At 36.4% G+C, this 17,380-nt stretch overlaps 1 protein-coding gene and 1 long non-coding RNA gene across 3 annotated transcripts; both read right to left on the bottom strand.

Annotated features, from left to right (window-relative positions):
• Positions 1-5,084: 5,084 nt before the first annotated feature.
• Positions 5,085-9,671, bottom strand: LOC110708272. Of its 2 annotated transcripts, none has more exons than XR_002508679.1 (6): positions 9,296-9,671; positions 9,101-9,153; positions 7,080-7,186; positions 6,509-6,670; positions 5,917-6,030; positions 5,085-5,455 (listed from the first exon to the last, which is right to left on the bottom strand). It is a non-coding gene; the product is annotated as an uncharacterized LOC110708272 (long non-coding RNA). The 2 variants fall into 2 exon arrangements; XR_002508680.1 differs by having other exon boundaries at positions 5,086-5,362.
• Positions 9,672-15,148: 5,477 nt separating this feature from the next.
• LOC110708808 (myb-like protein I) lies at positions 15,149-16,222 on the bottom strand. The gene has a single exon (XM_021887035.1). The coding sequence runs from the start codon at positions 16,220-16,222 to the stop codon at positions 15,149-15,151; it is 1,074 nt and encodes a 357-aa protein (XP_021742727.1).
• Between the last annotated feature and the right edge of the window lie 1,158 nt (positions 16,223-17,380).

Genomic DNA, 17,380 nt, shown 5'->3' with positions numbered 1-17,380 from the left:
GGCCTCTACTCGATTCTTATAGTGAAAAGTGATTCCTGCGATCTCAAAGGCATACAAACAAAATATTCAATTTGCTCCAAACTATTATTAAGCTAAATTGGTTTAATATTAATGCAACATATAATTCTAAAATATTTGTGATCAATTGAATTAAATAACAAGATTAAAAAGGAACCTAAACCGGTTGTCCAAATTATCTTATTAGGCGTGATTTTCAATTACATATTCCCTTTAAACATGCAATGTGGTGATCATTATAACAATAGAATAAACATTAGTATTGGAAGCAATTTAATAATAATAGCGTTAGTCAAATCAAATATAAAATAACCCTAATCATGATACTAGCAACAAGAATAAAAATAAGAGTAATTAAGTGAATCAATTACTCACTTTCCGCGTTTCCTTGAATTGCTACATCATGAATAAACCTTTAATAACTTCAATATATAAATCAAATTAAAATAAATTAAGTAAAGGTAGATTTGATTTGGTCCAAACCCTCAATTAATTATACCCTTCAGGCCTTGGTTTAAGTATAGAACTTCAGGTAAAGTATGGACTCCTTGAGTGCTTAGGGGAAGTATTTTGAGAGAATAGGGTGGTTAGTGTTTAGGCTAAAGAGAGAGAAGAGAATTATTTGATGCTCAAGATTATTTTTTATTGGAAAAGGGTGATATGACCTCTATTTATAGAGAAAAAAAAGAAGGGTCGAAGAATTAAGATAAGATCCGAATTAAATCGAAATAAAACTCGATAGACAGCAATTTTTGAGGTTTTTGTTTTTATCATATATTTTGATCAAGAAATCATAATAAAATGAATAAAATATAGTTGGAAAGCTCTTGAAGTCTACTTTCTAACCCAATTAGAATCAGATTAAAATATTTTATAGAATAAAAGATATGGCCGAAATAGTGAGATGGTGTCAGTTTTGGATAGAGTTTGACATTTTATTCATATCTTTTCCGTTATAGCTCAGAATTGATATTATAATATATCATTGGAAATATAATTTCAAGGGATATCCAACCATATAAAATTTATATAAAAAATATGAGGCACGAAAATAATATCTGTCTATCTTTGAATGTCTTTCAATTCGGATAGAATTAGGACTTAAAAAAAAAGGAGTTTTATTCAATTTCAAACTCTTTAATCTTATCTTTTTAAACCGGATAATTAGGATCTTTTAGAAACTTATAGAAGCTTCTAATTAATCCTAATTGGTTTAGGAATGGGATTAAATAATTTTGACCCTCCACATGATCATGTGGTCGTAGGTAAGGTGGGCTTAGGTTCGGTTTGGGCTTAGTTTAATATTTTGGTCATAACTTATTCGTTATAACTCGGATTTGAGCTTATAATATATCGTTGGAAAGCTATTTTCAAGCCCCATCCAATTATTAAATAATTGGACCCATATTATGGACCAAAATAAACTGAATTAAACGTTTTTATAAAGAGAACATGAAATGAATGATTTTAAAGGACACGAAATGAATTATTTTGGGTTTAAAGGCACGAAAAGAGGAAATAAGTTGTGGTTTGGGGAAATGGGCTAGAAGTTGGGTTGGTTTATGAAATGGAAATATGGATTTAAGCACTCCAATATTAAATACTCAACCCGACCAATAATGGCGGTGAAATGTTGTTCATCATCGGGTTTGGTTTTGGGGAGACATTTTTAGGTGTCTACCTGAACCAAAAGCAACATTTCTTTTCATCAATACTTTAATTTACACTTTGCATATATACATAAAGCAAACGAAATTCAAAAATGAAATGAAAAGACAACATGATAAGCAACGATAAACATAGATAGATAAAATCCTCACATAGGGGATACTTTTAGCTTCACGGACCAAAGGGACCGAAATCAGTCTTGAACTTGGCATACTCAGGGGTGGTCGGGTTATACTCCGGTGATGCACAAGTAGGGTTGTATTCCGGTGATGGAATCACCATATTCCCCTCATCATCACTGAAGTGATACCCATTCCAACTGGGAGAGCCCTCAGACCTAGCAGGAGCGTCGTCCTCGCTCTCATCCTTAGAGTCTTCAAGGTTGACCACCTCCATGGCCTTGGTCGCCACTTTGATGAGGTTGGCCGCTTGCGCCAACTTCTTAGTCCTTCCCTTGGGCAAAGCATCCCACTCGCTTCCTTGCACCGGAGGGTCCTCAATCCAACCACCAGCATGAGTAACAAGAGCATTGTAAGGAACAATGTTAGTCACCGAGGCCACCTCCAACTTCGGAGAGGGGATTTGTGAGATGAAGTTATTGCTAAAATCCCACACGCGGTGGCACCACTGCTCCATGACTTCCGCTTGGCGGTCGTCCATAGAGAACATTTCCCCAGCCTTCACTTGATTCCACCAAGTGGACCACAGATCCTCAAGGTTAAACCCAAGCTTCTCGCGATTTTCCTTCATGAGGGCTTTTAACTGGCTAAGAGATAGCCATGGGTCACTCGAATGCAGCACCTCGCCTGCAAGATCCCCCAAGTAGGTCATGACCTTGGCATATAGGGGATCCTCATCCAAGATGTCTTCTAGCTCTTTCGAGGGTTGAGGGGTGTTTATCCTCGGGGGAGGCACACAACCACTCGACTCTCCAGAAGCAGCATGTAGAGGTCGGGGAGCAATTGGACTAACTGACACGCCCTTAGGGATGTCTCTTGTGAAGGTCAGTTTCCTAGCCGTCGGATTCGATACTGACCATGATTTCTTCTCTGATCGAGAGAGAGGAGGTCTCATCTTGTTTCTTTGCTTAAGTTAAACTCGCCTTTCCGGCAGGTTGGACCAAATTGTCACGGGATTATTTGTGGACTAGTTTTTTTTTTCCTAAGTTAGGGACCAAAGAGGTTCCCGTGATGGCGTCTAGACCAAGTCTAAACAAGCCTACAACACTTAAGCACTTAAAGAAGGAACACACACAAGATAAGAGGCAAGCAACGACTTAAACACTTTATTGATTTCGTGGCTTACAAACTATAAGAGTTTCTCTCTCTAGAATCTCTCTCTAGAACTCCTAAAAATCGATGCCAAGAAAATGAATTCCTTGGCCTATTTATAGGCACTCACTACAGCCCAGTCAGATAGGATAGCTGTCCACTATGCCCACTACACCCATAATCTTGTAGCTACCCACTACTTCGATGCTTACTTTGATGAATCTGGACATGTCCACGTAGTAAAGGTGGTTATCCACGTTCAGCATGATGTTGTAACTGCCTGGGTAACCGTCACATCCCACTGCGCCATGCTCCTACATTTTAGAAACATGCATCAATGTGCTTATGTGGCACTTCAACTGCCTGGCCAGTGTAACCGCCCGATCAACGTAACCGCCCACTCCCTTAGTGCTCCTATTTTCAAGGGCCACTAAGTGAGTGGGGTAACTTCCACATGACGTGGCTTAATCCCTTTGGAATAACTACCCACGTCCATGGTTACACCCCACCACTCCTGGCTGCTCCTATTTTATAGGAACCGCCTTCTGGTGTGGCTTAACCGCGTTCCCGATTGACCACGTCAAGGTCATTGTAACACCCCAATAATTCTCTCTTAAAAACATGTGAGAAACCTGTATATAACCTGAACAATTTCAAGAGAATTACTGGTGTGCTACCGCCACGTGTTCAAACATTAAGGCTATCTCAAAAATTTGCAGCGGAAAACCAAAACAGTTTTAAATAAACCTCAAAACAAAGGAATTAAATCAAAATAAGTATTACAAGTTGGAACCATTAAGGCCCTTATTCAAAACCCAATAAAAGTAGTAAGTGATTAAATTCAGTGTTCAAATAAATTCAAATCCAAAAGAATTAGTGTCAACTAAAATCGAATTAAAATAAATTCAAACTTGCAAAAGAAATAATATGCAAACAACCAACTCTCTACTCAAGATCCCACAACCCTGATGAATGCAGCATGTGTAAGAACCTGTGGTTATTCTGCTCCCCAATATTACAAGTGTAAAAATTGGATCGTCACAGGGTCATTGAAAGGCAAAGGCCATGACCAAAGAAAGACACACACAAAAGCACGCAGTCAGCAAAGCTGAGTACATACAAGCTGCGAAAACAAATCAAGAAAATACCTAACATGCTACTAATATTCAAGCACAAGCATCATTAAATATAGACTCAATTCATGACTCGATTATTAAATTTGTTAAGACCTCACTAATTAATATTAACTGACTCATTTATTTATTTCATTGGATTTAGCAATAGACAAGGTTGTCCACCCATGTCCCATTTGGAACATCAGTAAAGAAAAACCCCATGCCTCCTTTCGGAAACATCAATAAACATCCAACGACCTCGGGAGCGACTCCGTGACCGTAGTTAGTATGAGATCTCACCTAACTCCTAGTTTTAGAAAAATAATATTTGAAATAGGAGACTCGTAGATCAGATGGCCTCGATAAAAGTACACGGCTAATACCCCATGTACCCCAACCCCTGATTGTCATTACTCCAGATGTGCACCATTCCAGAGTTTTATTGCTCATCCATCTTGCACTTTACGTGATTTACAGGTTTAGACTTGGTGATGACTCATACACATATCAATACAAACATCCCAAAAGCAATTCAATCAAACATGCACTACTACAAAAGGCATGCTTTTTAGACGCTTTTTAGCCTTCTTTTCGACACTAAAAAGCGTCGCAAAATTTTTTTCTCGACGCTTATAAAAAGCGTCGAGAATAAGTGAATCGAGAATTTTGTTGGACATCAAAAAGCGTCGCGAATGTCAACGCTTTATCGTGTCTAAATTTTTATACGAAGCGTCGCAACTCGCAACAGTTGGCGCACTTTCTTAACTTTGGCGATGCTTTTTGTAGTCAAGAATTTTAGGATTGGTGACGTTTTTCTATGTCCAGATTTTCATACATTTGTTATCTAACATTTTGGCGACGCTTTTTCCTGTCCATATTTTCTAATTTAGGGAAGCTTTATCTTGTCCATATTCTTTGTAAAAAATATCAAAAATAATAAAATAAAATATTTCATTCACTGACAATGATTTCTAGTATACTAATATATATTACCCAAAAAAATTAAGAAGTACAACAAAATTATACCAAAATTTTTATATTGCATACATAAATATAGTATAGCATATATACAAATCTCATAGTACTGAGTTTCTATTACAACAATTATAATTGAAATTTAGAATTCGTTCGTGACTAGTTGTAGTGGAACAAATTCCGAATCACTAATTGAAATCTTTAAAGAGCTTAAATATATATTTCTTCCGTCCTTGAAATATTGCTTATTAGTTGTCAGCCTTTTTTTACCGTTTCTCAGTATTCATACATGGATGTCTACATAATCTTTTGACCCTGCAACACATTAAAGCATATGATCGATCAATACTAGGGAGCCATCTCTCTTCCTCCCTAAGTTCACATTCTGTAGCCAAAGCCTCCAAATCCCTACATAGCGTTAAAAACTAATAAGCTAAGAAGCCAGTAAATTTATGATGGCCTTCAAATTTACACCATTTATTCCATTTGTCTTCACAACATAAAACACAAGAGTGACAAGTAAGAAGCTCAGAAAAGAAACATAATAAGCTCAAGACATAAAAGACCAAGAAAATTTAAAACTTAAAATAATCAAGGAAGCATAAGCATAATTGCAGAAATCGACACAGTGAAAGAGGACAGAGCAACAAAAGGCCAATATTTGTATAATAAACATGAAGATAGTTTATAATTTATAATCATTCAAGGATCAAAGCAACAGCAAATAAAAGCTGCTAGTGGACCAAGACTATAATCATATTGTACTAAAAATACAAAATCTAAAATACAACAAAAAACCATTAATAACTAAAAAAAATGAAGGAATAAAAAGCATTGCAAGGCTAAAGAAACCAAGTTTTCATGTGTACCTTGATGTTAGGAACTAACTTAAAAATTTGATCTCCAACCCTGCATCCATTTAAACTTCAAACAGTAGCTTCGTCAACATTGTATAGAACCGAAACATCGAAAATATCCAAGTCCTGCAACAATGCTCATTTTAATTATCATGTTGGAGTCACACTATTAATAATTATAACTTACAGGAAAAGAAAACAATCACAATACTACCAATGTACAATTATCCAGCCATATATATAATAGATCCTCTAAGTACACAATAGGAGATCAAATGTTACTAGAAGAAAGAAGATGCAACTAGTATTGGAATAGGATACTATAACTAACTACCCCAAAAGAGACATTGCTACTGCCCTTTGCCAAAAAAAAAAAAAATGCAGTCCCGCAAGATATTATGCAATTACATGATACAAACTTCAACAGTGCTGACTACAAAATAAGGGGGATGGCATCAAAACAAGCACTACCTCATCATTTTTAACTCCTTAAGCAAAAGCATGAGGACAACTAAAAAGGATAGAAAAAATATACTTCACAATAAGAGCCATGTAAAAGAAAATTAAACCAATTAAAGTGAGAAAAAATCAAAGTACTACTTACTTCAGGAACAACCAAGACGGAAACACTAGCATAAAGAAGATCAATAGAGATCCCATCAAACTTAAATTTCATCACTGGTACATGCGCATCAGGAATTGGTTGAAGCTCGCTCACTTCCACCAATTGTGCCAGAATATCATGGAAAATGCAAAAGAAATCCTCCTATTGAGCACAAGGTAGAAAAACAATAAGAAGCTAAAACCCGGAGCAAATTCAATGAAATTGAACAAATCGCACAAATTGAATAAGTAATACAAAAATAACCCCTTTCTGAAAGCATACTTTAATAAATCACAACAAGAAACTGATACCATAAATCATCATAGCAAACCAAAACAAGACACGTTAAAAAAACTATGAAACCATCAGTTATCGCAATAAACGACATCAAAAATCTCTGAAAAGAAGTATCAGAAAAAACAGACAAAGATTACTTCAAGAATCTATAACTTGAGTTTTAATCAACAATTCATAATCAATCTCCTCAAATGCAGATTCACCACACAGATATTAATCAATAGCAGCAATCTAAAAATGGTTTCACCAAAGCATAAAATCTTTGATTTCTTACCCCCGACGGCAAGATCCAAAAGTGAGCATCAATTCATTAGCATCCTCAATCATTTGATCTGTATACCCTCTTAGTCGAGTAAGTTGTTTCATCCAATCTTTAACAAGCTGAGAAGTAGAAGTATGAATTAATACTCGGAATTCATAAATTAACATGATATCAGAGAGTTATGAAATAGGAGACGACACAATATCGTGTAAAGAAAAGGCAAATAAAACAAGTGTAGATAAATTCACATATAGTAATGAATGCCATCCAAAAAAAAATTTCTTTGAGTCTCTTACAATCCTCACCACACAGGTCATGCAAGAAAGTGAAGGCATAAAAGAAAGAAAACCATCATACCCTTGTTGTCGTCAATAGTAAAATAATACTATAAAAAAACAATCTTAATCCTAAATCGCAATCATTATTGAGTTGAATGCTTGGTGATATGATAGTCCAATAGAGTTCAAGAAGAACTCTACCAATACAGACACAATCTTAATCTTGATTGAGATAAATGATTGGTAATATATATCTAATCCAACAGAGTTCAAGAAGATCTCTACAGCTTCTGGTGGCAACAAACTTTAGTACCTTGACATTAACATGGAAATAATCTGTCTCTGGCCATTCACCAGAGCAAATCCAACGACCGATAAAAGGAATCACATTGGAAAGATAATTAAAGAGCTAACGACCACATTAAAGGTAAGCTCTTCTAAATTATTACATATTAAACAAATTATAGATGTTTCACCACAAAACATCCTAGTAGAAAAGGGGTAGAAGAAAATGGAACCCAACTTCCCAAATGCTTTGATATTTCACCAGAATACAAATTTCTTGGTGTTTCACTATCCCAAAGAGTAGTTCTGCCCATACTTTCAACTACTCGGAATGAAAGAAATAATTTTTTTTTTTGCTTTCCATATATAGGAGCAGTTTCACTGTCAATAAATTAGGCACCTGGATGAAGTGCAATGCTTATAAAACATATCCAAATCATTTATAATAGCACTAGAAGTAGCATACACTGGACTAGAAAAGTAGAATTTCATACACCTATTGGAGATTATTCTACCAAAATTCAAACTAGCAGTTTAGACGAAGAGATAGATGTATTAATAGATCAAAGTGATTGATTCAATACAAGATAATTCCCACTCTATGAGAGATGAGATCTCCCAATACTCTTAGTTGCCTTCTAGCATAAGTGAGCTTAACATAGCATAAGTGAGCACAACATAGCATAAGTGAGCACAACAGAACACCTGACTAAATTCCTAACAGACATGTATCTAACAGCAAGAAACGATGTTATAAGATCAAAGTTAAACTTTCCAAGACAATAATGTTTGCAATATAACAAAGTATATTGTTGGTCTGGAATGGCAGGCAGATCTATACCATCCCACCAACAGATCCATATAGTCACCTATTATTTCACCAACAAAAGTTTCCAAAATTCTAATTCTACATTGTGAGTAACCAAGTGAAAATTATCTTATTACAGCTGGAATTTTTTGTTCAGCATAACTTCATATTAAATTTCAATCATTACAGACAAATGTGATGTGCACCAGAAATCTCATGGAAAATCCTGTAAAATTAATAGTTAACATGCAAACTACACCGTCTTATTTTTTATCATTAATCAAGAATCAACATAATGCATTCAGCCACGAAATTCAACAAAATTAAGCTATACATATTCAAAATTGGTAGAATAAGCATATAATAATGAGAAATTGGAAAAACCCAAAACATTCGTTAAATAGGTTGCCTAGGTTATAGCGAAGCAGATTAAAATTAGGCAAAATTAAAAGGGAAAATTAAGCTAAACTAAACAATTAATGAAAAAACCTTTACCTTAGGCTGAGAAAATTCAGAAAATCCAAACAAACAAGCCATATAAATCGCCATAAAACAAACAAACGACCCATTTTTTTTTAAGAAAAAGGAAAATTTGTGGAACTTAAAAGCACGAATTATGATCTGAAAAACATTTATGTATCTAATTAAGTGTAGAAAATTACCTGATGCGCCGTCAATGAATTCTTTTAAGTATCGGTATGGCGATGCTTGTTTTCTTTAAATTCAAAACCGTAAAAGGCCAAAGATTTTCCGATCGATTTCAACCAGAGATTAAAGAAAATTCATGAGAAATTCGAACATTATACTATACCCTAGATGAATCGAACCAGAGATTAAGGAAAAGCAAGAAACTTTACCTATATTAATCGATGAAATTGACAAGTTGGTGAAGAAAATTTCCACAATTTCCAGAACGAATTTAAACTGAGTGATGAATTAATCGGGGATTATTTTAGATTTTGGAATGAATTTGAGTGGAGAACAAATAGATAGATGAGGCGTAGCAAGTTAGAAACTCAGATGATCTGACCTAGGCGGTTTAACTCGAGGGAAACGTGCGGGTCATGTGAATTTGTCGACGCTTTTTAGTGTCCATAGATTACTTCGACTTGGAAAAGCGTCGACAATAAGCGGAATATAAATTCGTACGTTAACGCTAGTACCACGGCGTCGAGGTAAAAGCGTCCATAAAATACGGAAATTGTAGTAGTGATGGCAAATTCTCAATTTAGATTCTTTATTTATTAGTGACAAACAACATTTATTAATTATTTCATTACTACCTCGGTGTATAAACACCTTGAGTGTATAAGGCACCCCAAAACCTTAACCTCGTCTTATAAGACTTGAATTTCTCCTTTACTCATCCTGTTTACATAATCATGAACGAGTAATAATTTGATCTTTACACCAATCACATACCTTTGCCTTTAAGCGCACCTTGCATAATTAAAGCACAAATAATACTTGCATTATAAACTAGTGCACATCATTTGAAATTCACAATGTATAACCAGACAATTTAACCCAGTCAATCCTATACATGATACTAAGTTCTCGATCCGTCCTTAAACATGCACCTACAAGCAAGGTTTCGTATCTTGTACGTACATTGTGTAAACAATCCAGTTGACCACTTTAAAACTAGAAGTCGCCTTCTACAAAGTTCTCTCCTAAACCAAACAATTAGAAATAAATCAATACCAAAGCAATTAAAATTACAGCAATATTAAACTACTTTAAAACCTCTTAAATCACCAAAATAAAGCCTTTAAATTGTCCCCAAAAATCAAAGTTAGTAATATAACATCCCAACTTTAAGTTTATATGTTAGAATTATGAAAATATAGTGTTTTATATCAAATTACAGCAACTTTAAAGTGGGTAAATAAATCTGAAAATTTGTTTTAAATATATAAAATAACCCCATAAGCATAATTACTTGAATTAGTCATTATATAGCAAGTTAGTGTGTTAAAAACCCAAGAATATATCAATTCAATGCAATTAGAGGCTTCAAAATAAAAGGTATGAAATCTGAAAATTATTTTTAAAGTTAGAATATAAAGTTCAAAGCTTTTTCAATCACAAAATACTCACAATAATTATTTTATAGGTTTAGAAGCATAAAAACATGAAATTAACACTACTTGTTCATAAAAATTGAAACTTTAATAAATCTGAAAATTTATTTATGATTAAGATAATTGTATTTTAATGTAATTTAAACATAGTATGATTAGATGACTTGATTAACACATTATCAAGCCCTAAAACATGAAAAATCAATACTTTAAACCCTAAATTCATACATATACCAAATCTGAAATTTTATTTAATACTTTAGACATACAAAACCCATAAATTATTATCTTTTGTAATTTATACATACTATTAGAGCCTAATAACAATGATTTTATAATTGAAATCAAATAAAAATTGAATCTTTAATCAAAATAACAAGAAATAAAGAAAAGAGAAATAAGAGGAAGGAGAAGAGAGGAGAGCGAACTGCAATGGTCGCCGGCTGTGCTGGGCGGCGCGGCGATCAGGCGGGCGCGGCGGCAGGGCAGCTTCGAGTTTTTTTTTCCTTGTGGTGTCATACGTGAGAGCAGGGGAAAGGAGGAGAAGAATGAAAGCTCTTTTTTTTTTTTTTTTTTTTTTTTTTTTTTACGTGAGAAGGGGGAGAAGGGTAAGGGTTTTTGAGGGTTTTATTTGGGCTTTGGGTTTCCTAAGTAGATTAGGAGTAATATTTGGGTTTTGGGCTATAATGTTAAAATTGTTTGTTAGTAAAAACATGTTAGTTTACTTAAATCATTTCATAAAAAATAACTTATTTAATGAAACTGACATAAAAATATTTGTAGGACTAATATATAAATAAATTATAATTAAGTTAAAAATATGGGGGATTACAATCTACCCCTCTTAAAAGAAATTTCGCCCTCGAAACTTTACCTAAAATCCATAGTTCCTCAAAAGTATTCAAACTTATGCATTTTGTATTGTTGTAAATTGCTTGCTTCTTAACAAACATACTTAACAAATCGAACTTTGTACTCAATGAACTCATATTTGGCCAAAGTTTACATACTTTTATTGTATGTAAACGCAATAATAATGCATAATGATAACCAAAATCATGCAAAAACGTGCAAAATCAAGCAATAAATGGTATCATTGAGGTTAAAGCGCGAAATTACATCGCATTCTTCCCCTCTCAAAAGAAAAGAGTTACGCCCTCGTAACTCACCTCGTCAAACAACTCGGGATATTTGTTTTTCATCTCTTCCTCGGCCTCCCAAGTAGCCTCTTCGTACTCTTGGTTTGACCAAAGGACTTTCACTATCTTCACATCTTTGTTTCTAGTACTACGCACCTTGTGGTCTAGTATCTTGACTGGTCTTTCTTCATAAGTTAGAGACTCATCTAGTTGAATAGTCTCCGGCTGCAAAACATGGGTTTCACTAGGCACATACTTTTTCAGTTGGGAAATGTGGAATTCATCATGCATTTTCTCGAACTCCATTGGCAAGGCCAATTTGTAAGCCACTTTCCCCACACGTTGGAGAATTTCATACGGACCCACATATTTTGCACTAAGCTTCCCTTTCTTGCCGAATCGCATCACACCTTTTGTTGGAGAAACCTTTAGAAATACTTTGTCCCCAACATTAAACTCATCATCTCTCCTCTTCAAGTCAGCATAACTCTTCTGTCTATCTTGTGCTGCCTTGATACGCGACTGGATTAGTCTCACCTTGCCCACCATATCCTCAATGAAATCTGTACCCAAAGTAACCCGTTCACTGTAATCATTCCAGCAAACTAGGCTTCTGCACTTCCTTCCATACAGTGCTTCAAAAGGTGCCATCTTGATGCTTGCATGGTAACTGTTATTATAGGAGAATTCGATCAAAGGTAGGTGATCCTCCCAATTTCCTTGGAAATATAAAGCACAAGCTCGCAACATGTCCTCCATGGTTTGGTTTGTTCTCTCAGTCTGACCATCGGTTGCAGGATGAAAGGCAGTACTCATCTTCAATGTTGTCCCAAGGTTCTCTTGCACTTTTTGCCAAAACTTTGATAGAAACCTCGAGTCTCTATCTGACACTATGTCCTTGAGAACTCCGTGCAACCGAACTACATTCTTCGCATAGACGCTTGCTAGCTGCTTCTTTTTCCAGGTTTCTTTGATAGGAATGAACATCGCTGACTTAGTAAGTATGTCTACAATCACCTAAATTGTGTCATTCCCAGTACGAGTCTTTGGTAAGCCTGTCACAAATTCCATGGATATGGAATCCCACTTCCAACCTGGTATTTCTAATGGTTGTACCTTTCCCATGGGTCTTTTGTGGTCCATCTTCACTTTCTGGCACGTCAGACATTTGGATACAAACTCAGCCACTTCTCTCTTTATATTCGGCCACCAATAGAACTCCTTCAAATCCTTATACAACTTATCGCCCCCAGGGTAAACTGAATATGGTGTATTATGGCACTCCTCCATGATTTTCCTTTTAATATCCTCACACTTCTGTGGTATGCACCATCTCTCCTTGTATCTAGCTCCCATCCTCATGAATCTTGAATTCAGTCTCCGCACCACTAGTCACACGATCCCTAATCTTCTGAAACGACTCATCCTCCAGTTGCTTTTCTTTAATCTCCTCAAATATGGAAGGTTGGATGGTTAAAGCACCCAGTAATCCTTCTAACTCTTCTTTGTTGATAACCTCAAGGTTCAATCTCCTCATATCTTCACACAACTCATTGGCCACAACCAAAGCATTGACATTATTACTCGACTTTCTGCTAAGGGCATCCGCAACTACATTCGCCTTTCCTTCGTGATATTGGATGTGGACATGGTAGTCTGTAAGATACTCCAACCATCTACGTTGCCGCATGTTCAAGTGATCTTGGGTAAAGATGTACTTTAGACTTTTATGGTCCGTGAAGATCTTACAAGAAACACCGTAAAGGTAGTGCCTCTAAATCTTCAAAGAGAATACAACAGCTGCAAGTTCCAAGTCATGGGTAGGGTAGTTGTCTTCATGTTTCTTCAGTTGTCTCGATGCGTATGCGATCACCCTTCCATTCTGTTATAGGATACATCCCAGACCATGCTTCGAGGCATCACTATACACTTCGAATCCTTCTATCCCATCAAGTAATACCAGCACTGGTGCAGTGGTCAATCGCTCTTTGAGGGTTTGAAAAGCAGACTCATAACTCTCGTTCCACTCAAACTTGCTCTGCTTCTTCATAAGAGTAGTCATGGGTCTGGCTATCCTCAAAAAATCCTTGACAAACCTTCTATAATATCCAGCTAATCCCAAGAAACTACGAACATCAGTCACATTCTTAGGTGTAGGCCACTCACTCACCGCCTTGATCTTCGCAGGATCTACGGATACACCCTCCTTCGAAATGTAATGCCCTAAAAATGACACTTTCTCCAACCAGAACTCACACTTGGAAAACTTAGCATACAACTTGTTCTTTCTAAGAGTTTCAAGGGTAGTTCTCAAGTGCTCAGCATGTTCTTCCTCATTCTTCGAATACACCAAAATGTCATCAATAAACACAACTACAAACTTATCCAAATACTCATGAAACACTCGGTTCATCAAGTCCATAAATATGGCTGGTGCATTGGTTAACCCAAAAGGCATGATTGTAAACTCGTAATGTCCATACCAAGTTCTAAAGGCTGTTTTTGGAATGTCTTTATCTGCAACCTTCAACTGATGGTACCCTGACCTCAAGTCAATCTTCGAAAACACGCTTGCCCCCTTCAGTTGGTCAAACAAGTCATCTATCCTAGGTAGAGGGTACTTATTTTTTACAGTCACATTATTCAACTCTCTATAATCAATACATAGCCTCAAACTTCCATCCTTCTTTTTCACAAATAGCACAGGTGCTCCCTAAGGTGATGCACTGGGCCTAATGAACCCCTTGTCTAACAACTCCTGCAATTGAGCCTTTAGTTCACTCATCTCAGCCGGTGCCATTCTATACGGTGCTTTGGAGATAGGTGCAGCTCCTGGAACTAAGTCAATGGTAAGCTCAACTTCCCTCTTAGGTGGCATTCCCGAAATCTCTTCTGGAAAGACATCTAAAAACTCATTCACAATGGGCACATCCTCCATCCGCCTATTCTCACTCATACTCAAATCTTGAACACAACAAAAGTACAATGGACATCCCTTATTCACTAGCTTCTTCACCTTCATAGCAGAAATGATCCCAAAACCTTTAGGCTTCCCTAACCGTCTATAGGACACTTTCTTACCCAAAGGATCACTCGGTTGTACCCTCTGCATCTCACAGTCTATCTTAGCCTTGTATAAACTCAGCCGATCCATCCCTAGAATTACATCTAAGTCCCCTAGGTTAAACTCAATAAAATCTGATGGAAAGATAACTTCTCTTATTTTCAAAGGCAAGCCTTTGAATATTTTGTTACAATGAACAAGTTTGCCTGTAGGCAGACTGACTGACACATCAACATGACTCGATTCAGTTAAGTTTAACTTGCGCACAACAAAAGTAGAAATGAAAGAATAAGCTGCTCAAGAGTCAAATAGAGTGTCGACAAAGATAGATTGGATAGAAAAAGTACCAGTAACTACATCCGAGGACCTCTCAGCTTCCCCCTTGCTCATCATAGATAAGCGGCCGGGAGTGTTGTTTCTTGCTTAATACCCATTGTTGTTGTTGCCTGAGTTGTTGTTTCCTAAGTTGTTGTTGTTGCCATTGCCAGACCTGTTTTTATTGTTGCTACCATTCCCAAACTTCCCATTTTGACCATTTCCCCTATTCCCCTGGTTATTGAAATTGTTAGGCCTCTGCTGGGTGTTCCCACCATTCCCACTATTTCCCTGTTGTCTCTGTTTGGTGTAACACTCATACTCCCTGTGTCCCTTTTTGTTGCAGAACCTGCTGGTCACCAAATTCCCATCACAGTCTATCCCAAGGTGGTTCCTTCTACACTTCTTATAGTGGTTGGTTCTCTCCCCATTGTTAGTATTGGAAGAACTGCTAACATTCTGGTTACCCCTATCAAACGAGTTCCCATTCCTAGACCTCTTAAAATTACCCTGGTTCTCAGATTTCCCAAAATCCTTCCTTTTCTCCCCAGCTTTAGCACTCGCACTAGCAGTCCTAGTATTCAGATGGTACAGATGGGCAACTCTCTCATACACCTTGTCAAGGGTTTTGAAAACTTTTCCTGCTAGGTCCTTCTGTAACTCGTCAGTCAACCCCTGCTCAAACCTCTGAGCCTTCAGCTCTTTAGTTGGTACTACCTCAGGAGCAAACCTAGAAAGGGTCATAAACTTATTATAGTACTCAGAGATTGACATGTCTCCCATTGCCAGGCTTATAAACTCCTGAGCCTTCTGTTTCTTCAGGAATGGGGGGTAAAACTTGTCCCTCAAGGAGGTCTTAAACACTTCCCACCCAAAGTTAGGTTTGGCCCTAACGGTCACAGCATTGTCTCTCCACCAGATATCAGCCTCGTCCTTAAGGTACATAGCGGCCTGGTCCACTTTCATACCCTCAGGACAGTTGAGTGCCACGAACAGCTTATCAAACTCTCGAATCCAGTTTTCTAGGAAAGTAGGGTCAGCACCTCCCCTAAAAATTGGTGGTCTAACCTGGGCCAGCTTCTTAAACATTTCAGCTTGGGGGTCGACTTGGTCTCCCCGGTTTTGGATCACATTTTCAGCCAACAAACGAATAGCATCAGCTAAGGCAGCGTTCTCAGCCATTCTAGCTCTACGCCTGAAATAAAATAAATATGCACTCCATTTTAAACGAAACCCAAATACTATTCACACATATTCATTGAATCACAATATTATATTTATCACATAAATTGGTTCAAAAGGGCACCTTGAGATTGCACCCCCTTCTCCCAAGCAAAACCACACAATATAAGCACGATTCATACGCAGGAAAAAAAAAATTCCTATCCCGCAACACTCTTATTAAGTCTGATCATAGACAAAGAGGTTTCCCCAAAAAGTATATGATTACAAAAATTAAACTTGCTCTTGGTCACAAATAAAAGTGAAATGAAGCTCTTAAAAATATAATATCAACTTCTTATTATAACTTATATAAAGGTATCAATCCCAAATAAAGACTCTGTAGCACTAGCTACTTATTAAAATTAATCATCCAAACCAGACTATAATGAGGTTCTAATAACTATTATCAATGGAAAATGCCTTATTCATGCTAACTCCACCCTAACAAAAATAATCCTCAAGGTATCACATTACTGTTCTTATCTCTCTTCTCATTGTAATTATTAACATCAAAATCAAGATCATTTTCGTCATCTGAGTCTTCAATAATAACTGACTTGTAGAGCGGATTTGGATTTCTAGTAGCTCTCTTCCTAGCATTTGGATCTTCAGGTGGTGGTTGTAACCATTCAAGCTCATCTTCATCTGGAAATTCAATAAGAGTATAATCATGGAACATTCTTTGGTAGGTTTTAATCTTATGCTTCTTATTCTTTGCTGTTTTAAACTCATGTAAGTACTGGTAGTCTTCCTCATCTGGATTAGTTGGCGTCATAATCTTTTCAAACCTCTCCATAGTATCGTCACTTCGAGTATCACTCTCATCCTCAGACACAACAATGGGGTTGTTCCTAATATCATTACTCACACTTTCAGACGTGATTACTGAGTCGCTCATCCTTTTTCTACGTTAACCCAACGCAACGAACAATCAAAAAGCATAACACAAGCACATCATAAAAATAAATCAATTAGAACTTAATTATAACATGTTAAATAAATAATAAAATAACACTTCATGTGATAATTAAATGCAAGAAAAAAATATGTATGATGTATGCATGCATTCCCTTCTTAAGTCTACCCAAAACTCACCAAGTAGACAAAATAAATTTC

Source organism: Chenopodium quinoa, unplaced genomic scaffold (genome assembly GCF_001683475.1).
Source record: "Chenopodium quinoa cultivar QQ74 unplaced genomic scaffold, ASM168347v1, whole genome shotgun sequence".
In the NCBI taxonomy this organism is placed as follows: domain Eukaryota; kingdom Viridiplantae; phylum Streptophyta; class Magnoliopsida; order Caryophyllales; family Amaranthaceae; genus Chenopodium; species Chenopodium quinoa.
Note: the sequence above shows the minus strand (reverse complement) of the source record. Positions and strands in the feature narration are given on the sequence as shown.